Raw genomic sequence first — 19,241 nt, 5'->3', positions numbered from 1 at the left:
ATGGCATCTGTGGTAAGTAAGTCCARTCAAAGTTATAAGATATGTTCTAATAATTAATAAGTATCACACATCCTCTAATGTTTTCGGGTCATGTATACCTGGCCATAAACTTTGTGCATTTCCACAGTGTCTTGTAAAACATGGCCGTAAAATTACTTTTACTGATGCTGAAATGTTTTTTTTTTCCTGCAGGAGATTTGCTGCTTCCGCTTCAGCGATCTGGGCAGAAAGATCATCACACATCGCAACAGGAGAGGGAACAATAAAAACAAAAAATGGCAAAATTAAATGAATTCAGGATTAGATTGTTTTAGAGTAATTGAGGTTTAAAAGTTAAGCAACACCAAACTTTTTTGTGGGACACAAGAGGAAAAGAGGTTCCGCTGCAAAAACACCAAGCTGCAAGTTTCAGTAATAAAATATAACCAAAGGCTCTGTTAGTCAAGCCAACTTTATTTATAAGCACTTTTAAAACAACAAGATTGACCAAAATGCTCAACAAACATCATATAAAAAAAAACACATAAAAGATGTTAACACAGCTTGACATAAATTGATCTGTTACATTGATAACATTTTATAGCTGAATTTGACTTACTCCAAACCTTATGGGAATGGAAAAGTGTAACTTGTATGTTCAGTTTTGAAGCATGAAGAACTCCTMTACAACRCGCCATCTAAAATTTGTGATTCTCTTACTGTAGGTACATTTTGAAGGCTTTATTAAAATTCTRAATTAAAGTCACCAAAGGAGCTTCAACTCTTGATTTTACTTAGCATCATGGATAGTGTTTTAATTTAGCTTGGCATATAAATGCTGTAAAACATTCAAGCAACGTTAAACGTTGTGTTTGCAAATACTAATCGTGCCTGTCTGATTAAATTTAAAGGTGATAGAAAATATGAAAGTTTCATACAAGTAGAGGACKTTAGACTCTGKWACTGCAAAAATAAGATAGTGGTAATATTCCACCACTAATACACATTTAGTACTGTCCAACCACAAATGCCTTCTACAGTTTAGAGTACTTTCAAGAAGTACTATTTTCCCAGTAGGGCAGGTTTCTGGGTGTTTTTCTTCCCAGGTAATCTGATTTGGCTCTGGAATGGCACAGGAAAACTACCCTGATCCCTGGGAAAGATTCCATACTTCAAATGCACATGCAATGTGTTAATGCGATTTTCAACCGGTTGATTTTTACACCTCTGTCAAAATGTCATAACTCAATAAACAACCACAGACCCTGCTTTTATTTTTACTCTCCTCTTCTAAACCAAAAGTGTGTTTTGTTCTGTTTTGCTCACACACGCACACACACACCCACACACCTACACACACACACACACACACACACACGCGCGCACACACACACACACACATTAAGTCAGTCCCAAGGGCAAGGTGGCGGTGGCGGAGTTGGTGTGGTTTCCTGCTTGTGTCGTGACGTGAGACAGTTCTCCTTGCTGGTAAAAAGGGCTCTTTGTGTAGGTCCGTCTCTGCCTTTCCCCCTCTTTCCACCGCTGACAATTATTTTCCCCAGCAACCCTCAGCTGACAGCTTGGTGTGCTGAGCCACTGTGTTCATTCCTCATGTGGCAGTTTGAAGAAAGGACCTTAAAACAATCGGAGCTGAGTCATTTTTAACATATTTATTCCAGGAAAAGCYAAACCGCGTTATGATTTCCCCTTTTTCTTTTAATAGCAGTTTGTAGCTTCATGACAAAGAAAAACCTCCTGCATGTCACACGCAAATTTACTCGAGCCAAAGTTTATTTGGCCACAGAGCTTGGAGATGAAAAATCTTTCCATTTAGACCAGTTGTTCCATAACATATAAAATCCCTTCCTCGTAGGTCCCACATATCATTTGATGAGGTTTCGAGGGCCAGATCAGTAGCCGGGCTGTCAACCGCTTCACTTGTGCTTCAACTGGGGGTTTGAGAAATGGTTATTTTTCTGTCTTCATATACAAATCTGATACATGTGCAAAGTATTTTTTTTCTCTTTGTAGGGCATCTTGCAATGCCAAGAAAAACTGCCACAGACTATTAGCTTCCTCTCAGACATCCCATTTCCACTTTTTTTTGTCTTATTGCTGTCCAACCCAAATGTTTTCACATCTGACTTTGACTCTCTGTCGCCCTCTTCAGGAGTGCTTGTTGATAATACTTGCTTTGCCCCACTTTTSTCCATCTCTTGCTTTATCTTACTGAGAGTTGGAGATTCATTCCTGATGTCAAAATAAAATAGTTGGATTTAAARTGAGCATAACTGTATAATGACATGGCTTGTACGATGACAACAGTTAACAGGGTTCATATGCAGTCTGCATGCAAAACTATRATAAAAATCACACATAAAAGTGTGGAAGAATACTTTTATGTTTTAAATTTTATTTCCTTTAGTCATTATCCCCGTTTTTGTGTTTCTTTCATCACCATCTTGCTTCTTTTTCTGCATACGTCCTTGCGTCTTTCCTCCCCTTCTATTCCTTTATCCTTATTTCCTTCATTTGATCCTATCTTTCTTGTCCATCCTTCCTTTCCTTGAGCCCTACGTTCCTTCCAAGGATGCTTGTGTCCTTGTGTGCTTARTTTTTTCCTTGTCCTTCATTTCTTGTGCCATCCCTCCTTTGCTGCATCCTTCTAGTCTTGCATACCTGTATTCTTCCTTCCTTTTAGCTTTTTTCTTTTCGCAGATTACTTGTCTAAAGCCTCCCTCTTGTAAAAGTAAAACAATTCTGGGAATTCTGGAAGAATTGAGTCTGGAAMAGTCTGGAATTTGGACTCACTGCGGCTAACAATAATGAAAGAAGTTGATATGATGGAAGTAATGAATTCCTGAGTGTATTAATGCTAAATATTTTATTATATAGCCATTTATCCTTTGCTGTCTGAATTTATGCCTTGGATTGCTATATGGCACCTCTGCTATAGCCTGCTGAAGAAAGGGCAAACGTTCAAATTCAGATAATAATTAGAAAATACTCACACAATTTGTTTTATTTTAAATATTCATTGGCAATATTAGCCTATATCGTCCTGAAACCATTAAGATGCACCCTCAGTGTTCAAGTACGTCTATTGACTATMCGCTTTAGATGAGTTCTGTAAAATGGATTTCTTCATGAAGCCATTTTCTTCGTTGCAAAGTTTAAGAACTGAGATAGTCGCAAAATTATTTGATATATATATCCCCTTTGCTTCCAAGAGTCTCATTTTCTTGTACTTCATGTTGATTTTGATCAGTACAACTAAAAGACCAGTGATTTGAAGATCCTTCAGTTCTCCCTCTGTAGTTTGGCTGCTATTCAACACATTTTTATTCCCATGTCTAAACATYATCAGACTGTAGAAACACTTTATACAGGATCAATACCCTGACAAAAAAACAAACAAAATAAAAAACACTTCTCTTGAGGGGCTCTACTCTGAACGGTTCAATCAAGCGCTCATYTTTTATTGTTTTTAAGTTATTAAGTCTTATGATTGTAAAAGTCTGACAAAGTGAAAGCTTGAAGTTTGATTGATTGTCTGTCCCATAGTCACTCATTAGTACTGCAAACAAAAAGAAACCTCAAAACTCATTTGAACATGAATACCTTTTRACTTTGCAGTAGGAGGTCACATGAACATGATGGAMGTGTCTGTTACATCTATGTTCATTTTCGCATTCCAGTTTGCAATTAAGTGTAAATGCCTTTGAACATGATGTAGAATAGCTGCCTACATGTAACGGCRAAACCGAAAAGAATCACCAGCTGCTGGTTGTAGTGAATCACTGGTTAGTTTGTTTCAAATAATATCTACAATTATTCCTTTCAGATGGTAATCAATACAGAGTTATTTTTTTTATTTTCAAATTATTTGGCACAGTTTCCCAGTTGAGTAGACCAGTTAATTTACCTTAATTGAATAATGATGAATGCAACAGCTGTGGAGCTGCTCTTCAGAGCTCTGMTTTTACTTTAACAGAAGTAGAGAAGAAAATCTAATTGGCTTTTAGTCCATCATTTTACGTGATGATTATTCTTTCTATTTTTAAATGCTTTTACATGTTCTTCCAGAAGTACACTTTTATATTTTTGCAATTTGGGTTGTGTGCCACTCTAATGCTTCATATGGAACAAGCCCAGTTAGTAATATTAATGCTAAATTAATTCATTTGCATTGAAATGTTCACTGCGATGCATGTTGAAGAGCAGCTTTCAGTCAAAAATGACCCAACTATGAATTATAATAGCACTTACAGTTACCTGCAGTGGCTGCCTTTATAGAAAAATAATTGCCATTTACCACTTTTTGAAATCTCTTTGATCAAGGTTTAAAAATCAGTGCAAACACTAATCTGGATTTTCTCAGACTTTCTTCAGTTCAGCAAAACATGTCAAATGTTTGCAATGACCCTTGAGTACCATTTGTCATATCTCTGTGACTACAGAAGCCCAAAGTGTTTTAGTTTTCTTTTCAAATCTTGGTGTCACTGGAGCCCCGATGGCACTAAGCAAGCAGCATCAGATCTAATTAAACTGTATTAGCAACTTTTCTATAGGCCATAATAGAGGTTCTTTAATTTTGAATGTCACTGTGTGGGATGAATAAAAGCAAAGCTCAGTGGGTTTATAATGAAAAGCTGTTTTTCTATGGCCAGACAGCTGCTCCCTCAACAGGCCCTCATTCTGATTGGTTGTGTGTTTTGTTAGAGCACAAACAGGTTGTCTACAATATTCCAGACTGTCTGGCAAGAAGGTACAAGGTGTTTTTAGCACCTGATTTGAATGATCTCTGTTCCAACGTGCATGGAGGTTTCTACAATGCTTTTGTGAAAACAAGTGTATAAAAAGGCATGAAGGTTAGACTTGTGGCTACAGCGAAATAAAACTTGTGCTCCACCGCCTCTGTTAGTAGGCTTCCATTCATCATTACTGGCCACAGGAAAGACTCATGAGCAGCTGGCTGAAGCTTTGTTTGGGTTTTCAGATTGCTTAGGATGCATTAGCTCCACACATACAAAGCCACTTCACCTAGGGGGTAYAATTCAGGACAGACAGCAYTTTAATTACATTTGCCAGTTCTCCAGTATTAAGAATGAATATTAAACATGTAGCAACCTTTATGGAAATACACACATTTGTGTGAATTCATGAGTARTGGCTTCCAGAAGTATTTTTAACTCCTGCACTTTCTTCTTACAGTTTGTCACAATTTCACAGGTCTGAAAAGGATTAACTCAAGTTTTGTTTGCATTTGTCTTCTGCTTTCACTGAAAAATTATGCTATTTAATGTTGGTCAATCACATATGAAGATCATCACTGGCAATCACATTTTTGCCAGTGGTTACCAGAGTTTCAGACTCATAAAATGTTGTATTTGTGTGCTGTTCATTATAATATTAAAACAATAAAACCAATGTTTTTTTTAATACCAGTTCAGTAAATGTAAACATTGAATTTTGGGTAAATTTCAGAAATAAAACAACTTTATAATAATTTTAACTGCTGCATACATAGAAAACAGTCAGATGGTAGATAAGCAATCACAAAGTTTCAAAGCAAAAAGCTGTTTTGTTATGACAAAAAATACTACACAACATGCCAACAATAAATTATATTATACAATGTAGATAGTTTTTAAAGTATTATTTGAACARTTAATAATTCAGAGAAAATTGATGTAAWTGGCTGTGTGTGACTATGAAAAGCCTTTTGAATTCCCTTTATTCTGGCTCAAACTACCAGCCCCTGATAATAATCTGTCCTTCTTAATGTGACTTTCCTAAGCTATAATATTTATTAGCTCCTTRGTGAGGTAATTTAGCCTTTATAAGAAAAGGAAGCTAAGTCAGAAAAAGCTTCATGTAAACAGAAACACCAGAATTTTCATTCATCTAAGTCATATTTAGAAATACCCTACCCAAATACAAAATGTGCATAGTATTACACTATGTTTTGCAAAAATTRGAACAATTTGTTTGATCATTGAGGCAAATTTCTGATTTTTGCTGTAAGCAATCAAGACTGAATACTTCACCAATGGGATGCTTTTACTGTTGCAGTATTCACAACTTCTTGTGGGCGTTATTATTATAATTTTTTTCGTAGCTTGCTGTTGCAACTCACTTCATCAGATCCCCTTAACACCTGGGCAAAAACTAAACCATTTAGCTAGAGCCTGCCCACCAGTTGATGAGATCTGGTCCCTGCTAAGAATCAACACAGAGCATATACTTACTAAAAACCCAGAAAAGATCAGCTTTTGTCAAGCAAACTGACGTTATCTGATATCTGATCCAAGGTTGTTCCTCAGAATGCCTCAGGACTACACATGCTTGTACTTTGTGCTTTTCTGGAAAAAAAAAAAAAAATAATAATAATAATTTAAATTCACATATCTATGTTTAATCCTTGTATGCTGTAAGCATTTGAAACCAAAGTAAAATTCCTTGTTTGTGWACACAATCTTGGCCAATAATGCTGATTCTGAGTCTAACATTATCTGAGCTCAAGCAAAAGCAATACATTTAAATTTGAGTTGCGGATRTATTTTATAAACTTTTGACCGACTGCAGTTTCAAATAACTGTTCTTATTCATTCGCTTAAATATGGAAATTAATACAACATGAAAATGAACACAGAGCACAGKGTCTTCCTTCAAGATGAAGCTGTTATTCTCTGCAGGTYACAAAAGGATCTTCTGGCTGACAGGTGACTTTTTATCTTTAAATTCTCTGAGTCAGTTCACAGCATTATTGTTGTTGCCTTCCTCTGCGGCAATAAACTTGATCTCAGCGTTGGCMGTCCTTGACGCCATGCTACTATCCCGGATCTTGTGCTTAAAAAGGAATGGGAAGGTTTTCCTAAAAGACTTCTGAAAGCTGGCTCCCATAAACCCATAAACAATGGGGTTGACTGAGGAGTTGGCATAGGACATGCAGTTGGCCCAGGTCTTGATCTTGTACATTGTGTAGTTGGGTTGGTAGTTTGGATAGAAAGATTGGAAAAGCACGAAGATCTGGATGGGACCCCAACAGATGGCGAAGAGGAGGACGATCACCACCACCATCTTGGAGACTTTGCTCCTGATGCTGATGGTTCTCTCAGACAGGAGGTTGACCTGAGAAAGATATCGCAACAGATATCAGCATTTTTTTTTTAATTATTATTTAAGAGGCTATGTTGTTGATGCTTTTTGTTAGTTTGAAAAATTTAAATTGGCCCTTACTTGATAAAAAGAAAAATACTGATGTCTAAAATCTTAAAAATCAAGGTATTATTTTACCAATTAATGGTAAAAGTTATTTAAATATAAATCAATGTAATACCTACATTATGGGCAAAGAAATAAAGTCTGCTAAGGCAAATATTTTTTATGCCTTTTTTTTACCATATTTATTCAGGTATAGAAAATAATACAAAGAAAATTTAAAAAGATTGTGTAGGAATCCTCCTGGCTGTTCTATTATAAAAGTTTAATGCTAATAAAGAAAAATAACCTGTCTCTTCCATTGTAGTTCAAATGAAATCTATATAATTATAAAGCCTGGCATGATTTTTGTATTTAGAGTGAAATAACTTTGTAACGATACAATAACATATTAACATTCCTTCTAACTGCAATGTGGTTTAATTTTTTTCCATAACATCCTCACTTTCTTTACAAGCTTAGGTCTTTGTAGTAATTTTTCTGTTGTCTACATGGCCATTTTATTCATAGAAGTTGAACTCTACAGTATAAATAAACAGCAGCAAACGGTATGTGCAGACGTTCTACATATTTCATTGTGTATAAACTGTTGGCAACAGTCACTCAAAGCAGACTTGATTCAAACCTATTTTAAAGTTTTGGCGTCACAAAAACAAACATTTTCAATCCCTCTTTGTCCACACCTGATAATTGTTGTCAACAGGCTCTACAGTGGGTTGGCCTACTCTCTTCACCATCATCGAATAGCAGAAAGAGATTGTGAGAACCGGCAGCAGGTATGCGGCAATAAACTGATAGAGGATGAACGCTCTCTCGTGCATCTTGGAGGGAAATCTCTCCATGCAGTATTGTCTCGGACCGTACCAGTAGCCCTCCTCAATCCGCTGGTACATTAAAATTGGGGTGGACAAGATGAAGGAGCCTGGGCACARCAGATGTGTTGTTTTTTTGTTTTTTTTACAAAACTCTAAGTCAGTCACACATGCTAAATACATTTTGTTTTTCAATGATTCATTTTCGTGTCTAGCAGTGAGGTAAAAGCAATGCAACATACCAATCCAAATGCAAATGCTGACTATCATGGCTACTTTTGGGGTGCGGTGACGGAGAGATTTGAGAGGGTARACAGTGATGTAACAGCGGTCTCCACTCATGGCAGTCAGGGTGATACATGTGGCTTGTACCGTCACCTRAGAATGAAACACAGGCGAACACATTTAAATAAGAACATGTTTCTTAAACATGTAAAAACACAGTTATGGTGAGGAGATGATGTCAACACCTATTATTTTTTTACAATGACACACAAAATGTACTGAAAATTAGTCACASTTGATATTGTGCTGTTTTTTTTATGACAGAGTATTAGGGCCAGGAGAGAGAAAGTAAAATATATATACATACATATATCATTAGAATAAAATCAAAGTATTTTGACAAAAAAAAAAAGTTATGAGAGAAAAAGCTGTAATAGAGTTAATGAGGTCTGATATGACCAGATAGGCAAGTCAGTGTAGTTCTCTCTCGTGAAAAAGTTCAGTAGGCATTATTACTTTTTGCAGGTCATTGATTCAGGGATGTGTCATTTCAAAAAGAATTTAATTATTAAAAGAACAGGATGTTCCCTGCAAGCATGGTGATGATAACACTATGTCCCAATATAATAAACATCAACTGCGAAAATTATCTTCAGACATGAAAATACTGACAACCAGGTACAAAGATATGAATGGAAAATAGACAATTTAAMAACCATGTTTTAAAAGGGGTTTGAGAGTATTTAGAACAAGAAAATAATGTAATAATTTATTGCTATAAATTAGAAGAAGCAAATTAAAAATCAATCAAGCCCTAATTTTGAAAAGCATAAACTGTACTTAATACTTTGATAATGATTTGTGTACATGCGTAATTACTAAATATTAACATACTATTATTTTATAGGACCAATCCATCTCTGATGTCACTGGAATATATTAAGATAATATTTCTAAATTAACGACGGGCTGTACTGAAATGAAATTCTGTTGTACTTTTGTACACTTACAATAAAGGCACCCTGGCTCTGATGTTTGAGCGGAAATAAATGCTGGTTCGTGTAACATTGGATCCACCCAGTTTAGACATTTACTTTAAAATAAGACATGATTCTTCCTAACAGTCTGTTCCTCTGCCTCCTGCTGGATCTGTCTTGGTGTTATGAGTAGTTATGATGCCAGGACCCATTACCCCAGAGGTTTGGCGCATCACATCAGGATTTCAAAGGATYGAATATAAAAGACTGAAAGGGGTCATGCTAAGTTAAGCACTAAGGTTGCTGAGAAAATGATCTCCTCCCTGTGATGTTCAGGATTTACAGTGTATTAAACCCTGCTGTAATACGTCCAGTGCTCCAAATCCAGTTTTCACTACCTCTTTAAACTGAAAAAGGAATTAGTTGTGTGGTTTAAAGCAAACCAGACTATGCTTATCGGATTTTTATTGACAGCGTTGCCCAGCACTGACCCRCATGAGGAATCGCAGCCTTATTTATTAGTGTTTAACTGCTAAGTAGAAGATGAAAATATAAGTTTTTCTTCATAGTTTTTTCATAGTGACAGTAAAACAGGAGGAAATTTAAAAAATACTGACATAAATTGTGTTTGGAGTATTTTTGGCATTATAGCATCCAAATAATAATTCAGTCAAATATTACATATTTTTAACTTATTTTTAAGTTATGCTTTGATTTTTGTTTGTTTGTTTGTTTGTTTTTCTGCAGATAATGTGCCTTTTGCTACACAAAAGAAAAAAATAAAATGAGCAGAAAGGCAAAATCGAATTTTTAACATGTTGGAAAAGTTAGAAAAAAAAAATCTTTGGAGTGGAAAGTCCAAAAGTTTAAACCAAAACTCGTCCGTATCTACTAGTTCTTCAGTTGGTTCTATGAATTAATGTATCCATTATTTTTTTATTAATATGCAGAATCTTATTTATAATACTTCTTGTTGCTTCAGCAATTTGCTTCTTACTCCTTTCACTTTTTGCTTTTCATTATTGGAGCTTTAATTCAGTGTGACTTTTTAACCATGAGTAAATGTGGTGCGTTATGTTGTATGCAGTAATAGTTCCTTTCTTACCAGGGTTTTTTCAGCCACGTGTTTATGTTTAGTCAATTCTGACATTAATGTCGATTCAGTCTATCAAACATAAAGTYCATTTAAAAAACACTGAAGCAAAATAAGATACTTTTAGCTCTGTTCTGCAAATCCGATAGAATTTGCAACTACATGAAAATGTGCTAATTTTCTACAGACATTATTGTAAAGTGATTGAAGGTTCTGTCTTTTAAAACTTTGTAGAAAGTCCATGTTTAATCCTGTGTAAGGAGTTCCCCATAGTCTTTCAATGTTGCAAGCCAGGTCGGTCTTTCACATTTAACAACTCAGTGTTTCCATGGTGACAAGACGASCAGCAACATATTCAGTCGACCGGCTATAACTGCACAGGTGCAGAGCCTGTCTGAGTAATGATATTGATGTATGATTGTTTGGAGATGTATAAATGTTGTGAACACACGAGAGACGAGGACAGGCAAAGATAAAAGGAAAAGTAGAGACGTGAGCACGGATGCCTGCTGTTAACATGAATGGTAAGAAATAAACAGAGTTTATTCTCTCCATTAATCTTCTGTGACATTCTGCTTATTTTGGATGCATTATGCTTGTTAATTTTTTTTCCACAYTTCTTGTTTTTCAATCTTGAACAGAGATTTATTTGTCTGAGTTTAAGCACAGCTGAAAGGAGAAATTAGAAAAAAAGATTATGCATGTCCTTTCAAACTCAAGAGTACTTTTGAAATACATTTGCAGTAACTCTAGCTTTTCTTGAATGATAGAAATTTGTACTTCTTAACAAGATGGTTTCATCTATCTAGGAAGATACTTGTATCTTGTATTATACTGAAGCTTTTCTGCTATCATCTGTCTTTGAGGGGGGTAATGTCTGATACCACAGATGCCATTTCTTTGAAGATTTATTCAGACTCTAATGGCCTTCCTTAAGCTTTCAGAGAGACAAAAATGCATGGAAAAAGATATACTTGAGTATAGAGTTCTGATTCAAAACATCTTCACCGTATAGAGAGAATTKTCAGTCTGTGTAGAATAGATGGACATGTTTCTGCCCTTAGAGAATCCTATTGCTCATACTACAACTCTGAAGCACTTGCGATAAAGTCTTCCAACAAATGGACRCATCTTTGTGTAATTGAAATTGAAGTTCACCCATCGGCAGTCAGATCTGCACAAAAGTCTTTGAATAAGAGATGGCAATGTAAAGTCAGGAAAATGAGTCAGCATTTAACAGCAACCCCTTTTTGGGGCTGCAGTTCCCCTTTCAAGACTGATCATCTACTGACAACAAAGCAATAACTATCATGTAGAGTCATTTGAAAAAAAAAAAAAAAGGGTTAAAAATTACAAAATTCTGTAATTTAATAATACACACCGTGGTACTTGGGTTTTGGATTTCTCTTCATTTCTGGGTTGGACAATCTTTGATATCTTGGTTCATTTTATGCTTAGGTTTAAGATTCCCCATCTTACCTGAAGTATGTTGTTGTGATCAGTTGTGATCTGTTATGAATTATTGTTATTTAGTTCTTCCCAGTTTGTTCCTTTGTGTTTAATGTCTCAATGCTTGGGTTTTTCTCCTTATTAGTGCTAGGTTTTTCCCCTTTTGGACTTAAACATCCTTTTACATTTCAGTTCCACTCCTGCTGTGTTAATTTGTCCCCTTCCCTGCTGTGCACTCTTCTGTTCTACAGCTCTGTGATTAAGCTCAAATGGTTTCATTGTCACTCTTCACCAGTTTCTTACTAACTAAGCTTCTTTGTTTTCATTGATCTTTGTCAGTGTCTTCTGTTATGCTCAGTGTCAACCCTTTAAGTAGATCTTTTGACTACATTACCTAAATCCAAAGATTGCACATGTAAAATAAAATAACAGGGCCACAATATAGATAGATTTGGACATATAGTAAGCTGGTCATCTAACCTATTTCATTGTATTTGGGCCAGGAATTGAATTTCTATTTAATTACGTGATGGAATGTCATGTTTGGCTCTAATCTTAACTACTTGACACTTTTGGCTGTTWGTCTGGGTTTATTTGAGTCAGACAAAACCACAACCTTGAGGTTCTCCATCGCTGAGTGTCGCTGAAAATGACATCATCAAAGCCTCCAGGGTGATGAAAAAAAATCAACATTGAGCGTCTCTCAGCTTTTCTCTGTAATTCAGCTTGTACTCTAAATGTAGGTGACTGTGGCTCASTGGTAGAGGGGTCCTCTCACAATAAGAAGGTTGTAAGTTTGATTCCAGCTTTCTCTTGTCACATGTTAATGTGCTGGTACTTAACTGCACTCGAAGTGGTTAGTAAGACTGGAAAGGGAAGTTCAGTCTGTTTATTTTGGACTTTTTCAGTTATTCAACCTTACAAAATAAGTACAATCACAATTGAACTAATCTGCAAAAAATATTAATTTCATTGAAATAGCTGAAGTTCACAGTTTAAAAGCAAAAAAGTTTTAAACTGCAGAAATAATTGCTGCTGTTGAACTAATTTCAATAATAATTTCAACTGTGATGGTATGAATGTTCAGATATTAGCCAGTGATGTGTGATTTTCACTTTCATGAACAAATTATTAACAGCAATTTCAGACCTATAGCATTTTATTAATTAAAACACTTCTGACTTTATAGTTAATATTAGTAATTTTCAGTCTATAGGATAAGCATGTGATATTGTTGTAATAGATAATTTACAAGTGAGCATGATGAATAGAAATAAAATAATGCAGTGCAAACAGAAAGTTTAAAAGAAAAATGGAACCAACATTTAGGATTAAGAATATTATTATGTTACCTGCTGCAGAAATGCAACAAATTTGCACATAAAGTTGCCGAAGATCCAACCAGGGAGAGGATAGAGAGTGGCAGTGAAGGGGACACAGCACACCAGAAAGATTATATCGGTGGCGGCCAAGTTTGCTAGATGGAAAAAAAGTAGATGTCAGGTCATTTTCTCTCTTACATCAGTCCACATGCATTATTTTAATAATGGTCCATTTTTTATGTTGCAAAACCTAAAAAGCCCTCTTTCAGGGTTTACTTAATTATTATAATTATTATAATTATAATAATAATAATAATAATTATTATTATTATTATTTCTTTTGGCTTTCCATCTGTATTTTTGTCCCTTTTGCTGTTCTTTCTGGCTGTCCAATTGAATGAAGTCAGACATTAAAAATACATTACTGATGTTCAGGGGAAGAAAAATCATAGTAAAGGTTAAAACTTTCTTTTTAATAACAGCCTCAGAATATATATTTTTCCAGGGATRTTGGTGGTACTGTTCTGACACAGTAAGAAGAACAAACTGTGTTGCACAGTTCAYTGTGAAATAAATTTACTTAGACATKTATTTTATAAATGAGAATAATAATACAAAAATTGTTCTGTCATTTGAGATTTAAAAGTCTTGAGTCCAAATTGCTCAAAATTAGAATATTCGTTTTTAGACACATTCACTCAATCTTTCTTAATGACCTGCAGGATTACAAATTTGACACAAATGGATGTGTTGTKCACCTGAAGGAAAAAACATAAAACTAGATGCACCAGTCAGATATAACATTTGGATYGTTGTGACTCAGAGCGGTCTGATGATTTTGCTCATACACAGTAAACTGCTACAGACTGCATATCTTAAAACCTTTTTGTCAGAAGTAGTTTTACCTCCTTCAGCAACTTGAGCTAAAGTAGCTGAAGTGGTTGTTGTGCACGTCAGCTTTCATTGCCCATGAGTACCATTGAGTCCTGTCAAACCTATTCAAATATCGCCCATTTATTCGGATTCTAACACATCCACTTTTAGGAGAAAAACTTTCACTTGCTCCCTAAAGTCAACTACTGGCAGGTGCCATGGTGAAGAGAGATAACCAGTTTTGTTCACTTCATTCGTTAGTGGTCCTAATTGGTGTAGCGGATTGGCATTCTCCAATTTTCAATTTGTAATTTTAGTCTTGTCAATTATTCCCTAAAAACTAAATTACTGTGTAGCTTTTACCACGTATTAAGTCAAGGAACTGTCATGTTTAATTTGCACTGGRAGAAAATCCAGAGCTAATTATCTTTTGTGTCTTGATGTAAGTGATGTTTTAACTTTTTCTCCTCAATCACATCTACACATCACCAAATGATGTCTGCTGCATGTCGAGAACCAGACTTCTTCTCACCTGTAGCTTTAAAAAAGAAATAGATAGTTCAAATGCATGACAAAGTTATGATTTCTCTGTCYAAAAGCAACATCTTGCTTTGATGACCATTGCTGTATTTCATCCAAGAATAACTTATTACAGGTTTTCTTCTCTTTCCCACATGTTTTTTTTTTAAATGTCATATTGAGGAAACCATCTTGCAGGTGTGAGGATGGACTAAGAGAAAATTAGTTTATTTCGGTAATTGTTGAAACCCACAACCCATTTTGTGTTTGATACCAAGTGTAAGAGATGATAGACCATAATAATCTCTACTGCGTTCAAATACTTCACTTTATTAAAGAAACTGGTGGATTCTGTATATTTATCCAAAAGTATTTTTCGAATGAAGGATTGTACGGTATTTAATATGGTGTCTGTTTCCTAATGATATTATTAAGAGGAGCACAATCAGAGTCATAATTGTTACATTAATTTCAACTTGGCATGGTGCATGCTTTTGAAAGTCAATATATTTGAAACAAAAAGACATAGAAAGTCCTTTAAAATGTCCTTTAAAAATTTRACAGGAAATGGCAAGTTTGAAATAAATGCTAAGAAATGGGTTGGTATCCTTGCTTAGTCTGATCCGTTTATCCCATGCATAAAATATTGTACGACTTCAGTTTAGCCTTGTGCATTTGAAATCAGGTACAAAGAAGCTGCTTCAGAAAGAGAATGTATTATTTGGTGGTTATAAACTGAAGGTGTGTTAAACATTKTATGGACTGCCTGTGGGTCTTTGCACCTATGCTCCCAAAATTTAAATTCTTAGTGTAAAGCCAAAACCCSCCAAAAAATACATTTATGTTTTGATAACATATCAGAGTTTTGCAGTCTGGCTCATGCATCCATCACTGGATGTAGCAAGCATGCCAGACCCCATTCCCCATTTGTTGTAAGAGCTGATCTAATCACATTGTTGTCGCCTAACCATATTGTTGGAGAGATTGGTAGATGATGCGGTTGCTAATTAAATTATGCTGGATATTACATTGTTTCAGTGCAGTGGCCTTGGGATGCATTAACCAAGATCAAATTCTCCTCACATCCAGAGTGCAATGTGCAAACACAGATATGCAGACTTTATGCACCGAGTCACAGARCTACAAAAACATTATTTCAATTTAAATGAATGCRATCACATTTATTTTACTGCCCTCCCCCACCYGTCTCCCACACTCTACTTTGTGGAGCAAACTCAGGTAAATCAATCACCTCACCGCTGGTTTAGTAATGGCATTTATCAAATACATTCCAGATTGCAARTCGGTGTGTTCTGAATACTGGGAAAAGACATAAAATATGAAAAGGGTGGATGATCTCATTTTACGCTATTATTTTATAACTATTTTTATGGTGAACCTTGTTTCAATAAAGGCAGGCTGCACAAGATGTAAAGAACTAATCCAAACAAATACTAATTAATAGTAATATTTTAATTCCCAACAGTTTAAATTAAAACAACCTGTGCATGACGCACATAGATAGTTTCATGGAAATATTCAATTATCAGGAAAATCCTGCAAAAAAGGATTACAAGTTAATTTCATTTTACACTCAAAGTTGTTGACCTATAAAAACCAGCAGCTTGTTGCAAACAGCTATGCCTCTGGAAATGCCACAGCAAATTTAATGTTTATTATTTTACCACTTTCACRAGACATTTTTATTAATGTGCCTTCAAAAGATGTAAACAAATATTTTATCCWTTAGCACAATCCCATTAATATTGATGATCCTATGGTTGTTGAAAAGTACTATCTGCCAATACAACTGTGCATGTGTTGGATTGAGTTTGGTTTCAGTGCCTCTTAATTTGGTGTAAATGAGGTGTCAGTACGTTTGTTTTGAAAATAGATGTAGCTTTTCAATTCAATTTCATGTTCCACCAGTGTTATGTTTGCTGCTGTATAAAGTCTAATTTAGTGAAATCATGCCCTTTAATACATTTTTGCATATCTTTTGTACTTTGTTYCTGATATTAGTCTGTTGTAAACATGCCCATCAACTTCAAAAGAYGTGTGCAATTTGGCAAAATGAAATATATTATTAAGGCTAATTACAGAACCAGTAACAGACTGTCATAAGCTTTATGTCTATATCTGTGATGATATTGTGTATCTAATCACAGAGTCAATCCAGTTGTTCTGTAAGAACATCRGAGGTTTGTTGAGGTTATTAGTAATTAAGGTTAAATGTTCAACTGTGTGTTTACTTCCTGTTTGTTAGTTAAATTTACAAGCAGATGTTCCCCTTGACCTATTCCAAGTGTGTTCGTGTCTAATCAGCCACCTTCATTTCTTATATGTTAGGTCAGTTTATCTTGTTTGAATGGTAAGCTTGAGTTTGTGTCCTGTTAAATAATCATAATCATTAGTTTTTTTTTTAAATTCTATTTCTTTTTAGGGCCTTACATTAATTGTTTGATTGTTTGTTATTTGGGGGAAATAAAACCCACCTTTTGGAAACTACTTGAAAAACRGTATGAACTCCAAACACACCATCCACAGGGTGAATCATAGTTTCAGTTGTAGCGTACTTGATTGCTTGCTTTCTCTTRTACAGACTTATTAGATGCAATATATGACAGCTGTGACAAGGAGAAGAGGAGGRAACTTGAGAGAGGAGACTAATTAACACTGGAGCTAAACTAAACAAAGTACRAAAGTTCACTATTACCTGAAGGAGATAGTACATGTTGAATACAAATATCAATATATGTTTGTGGCTTTACCAAGACAAAGTGTGAAGTTCAGGTGGATAAATACTTTTACAAGGCAATGAACATAATTGCTCCTAGAAACCTGTGTGATGGCAAATAAGACATTGAGTTGTTAAAATATGCTGCTGTAAAAACATGTTTTCAGGTTTATGCACACATTTTTCAACAAGACCATGTGGAAYGGCATTATGAACACATTATGCATGTATGAATGCATGCAGGAGATATGTGGAATAGTTTGCCTGCAGTCTTAACCTGTTCCCAGGAGGGAGTGTATGAAAAAAAATAGCAACAAGCTTTCTCTCATTTGCAGGCAGAATTGGTCAAAACTACTCTTCGCACCATTTGTTACTTTTAAGCTTTARTAACACAACAAAATTGAGTTTCGTAAGCAGAATAACAAAGGAAGGAAAAGCTTTATTGCCTGTATTTATTGGCTACAGTAAATTAAGTTTTGATATAAATCAGACTTTTCCTGACTGAGTATTTTAAATCCCATCCTACACCCTCGTGTCAGTTTCTTTCACATTTTCCACAAATTAATARAGATGTACATTATTTTTGCTTACCTATGTAGAAGTTGGTGGCTGTTCGCATCTGTCTGTGTTTGGAAATAACATAGATGACGAGAGAGTTGCCCACCAGTCCGACCAACATGATGAGAGAGAAGAAGAGCGGTACCAGCCAGGCGTCAGTGAGAAACGGATGCTGGTTCCCGTCCTCTTCTATGTCATACGAACGTCTTCGAGATAAGTTTGCCTCTGATCCATTGTGGCCAACCTGATCTGTGGAGTTCCAGAGCTCCTCGAACATTGTGTCAGAACGGAGGGCACTGCAGTGAGGGAAGGTGACAAAAATACTGAGGAGAGCTACGTGTGGATGAGGAGAGAGTGTCACCTGCAATGCACTTGCTCCAAGTCCAGTTTGCTCTCAGGCAAAGAAGAAGAAAAGAAAACACAACAAGAAAATACAAATAAGAAGGTCTAATTCTGATTATGGGGAGGCTGAGATTGCTGACAGATTGAGGGATGCAAAACATAAGTTGAGAGAAGGCGTCTGCATGCAAAATGACTCCCAAGTTTGAAAGCAAATACCAATTCCTCTCAAGCTCAAAGTGAAATCCTGAAAGACATGATGCCTGCATTGAAAGTTAACGAGAAGAGGGAGCCTTTTCAGAGCCTGCTGAAGTTGTTTTGTTTTTTATTCTCAAAAGCAGGATTTGAAGCACGCAMTGCTACTGTTTTGTGAGATAAGCCAGCCACCAAACAAGAATCAGTGTGCAGAGACGCAAACAGATGTCTTCTCCATGCTTCGTCATGACAAACAGAATCCACAGCTCATTTAAATCTCTCCTTGTTCCATCTCTCCGCCTTCCAGTGAAATCCGGTCCTTTTACATTCAGCTCTTTTGCATATAGTAAAAAAAAAACCTGAAAAGGAGCAACTTGATGAATCAGAAATGAAAAAGATGCAGATCAGTGTAGGAGTTAGTCTTGCTCTTCGGTCTTGATAAAATTGTGGCTGAAAAAAAAAAAAGCTTTTGTTTAAAAAAAGGAAATAACCTGAAGCATCAGAGTTTGTTGTTCATCCTCCCAGCAGAGCTTAGTTGATCTTTTTGTTTSWGCTTCAGCGGAAATCACAGAGAGTGCAGTGAGTGAAGGGGATGCTGCCGGCTTTATAGAATGAGCAACAGCAAGGACACACAGGCGCATTGGAGAGGGGAAAGAGAGAGGAGTGTGCTCACACACATACACACACAAAACTCAGAGCATGTGGGCTGCTGGATGACTTTGGGATAAACRTCTTCATGCCCGGGTCTCCTAGCAACGTTATTGCTTAATGTATCTTTGTAAAACAAATTATGATTCTACAAATAAAGACCAGAACCAAAAACTATGAAAAGTATACTTTTAATTGTTTGAAATGTATCTTTTTTTTGTAAAAATGTAATAAAAAAGTGAAACTTCTGGTGAGTAGAAAATTAGGATAGCTACACATTTAATTCAACTT

General features: G+C 35.7%; 1 protein-coding gene across 1 annotated transcript; it reads right to left on the bottom strand.

Annotated features, from left to right (window-relative positions):
- Positions 1-433: 433 nt before the first annotated feature.
- kiss1ra (KISS1 receptor a) lies at positions 434-18,919 on the bottom strand. Its single transcript, XM_008434533.2, has 5 exons — positions 17,802-18,919; positions 13,112-13,236; positions 8,258-8,393; positions 7,887-8,125; positions 434-7,113 (listed from the first exon to the last, which is right to left on the bottom strand). The coding sequence occupies exons 1-5, from the start codon at positions 18,043-18,045 to the stop codon at positions 6,733-6,735; spliced, it is 1,125 nt and encodes a 374-aa protein (XP_008432755.1). The 5' UTR covers positions 18,046-18,919; the 3' UTR covers positions 434-6,732.
- Positions 18,920-19,241: the final 322 nt, after the last annotated feature.

This window comes from Poecilia reticulata, linkage group LG17 (genome assembly GCF_000633615.1).
Source record: "Poecilia reticulata strain Guanapo linkage group LG17, Guppy_female_1.0+MT, whole genome shotgun sequence".
NCBI classification, from domain to species: Eukaryota; Metazoa; Chordata; class Actinopteri; order Cyprinodontiformes; family Poeciliidae; genus Poecilia; species Poecilia reticulata.
The sequence above is the reverse complement of the archived record's forward strand: the minus strand, read 5'-3'. Positions and strand labels throughout refer to the sequence as shown.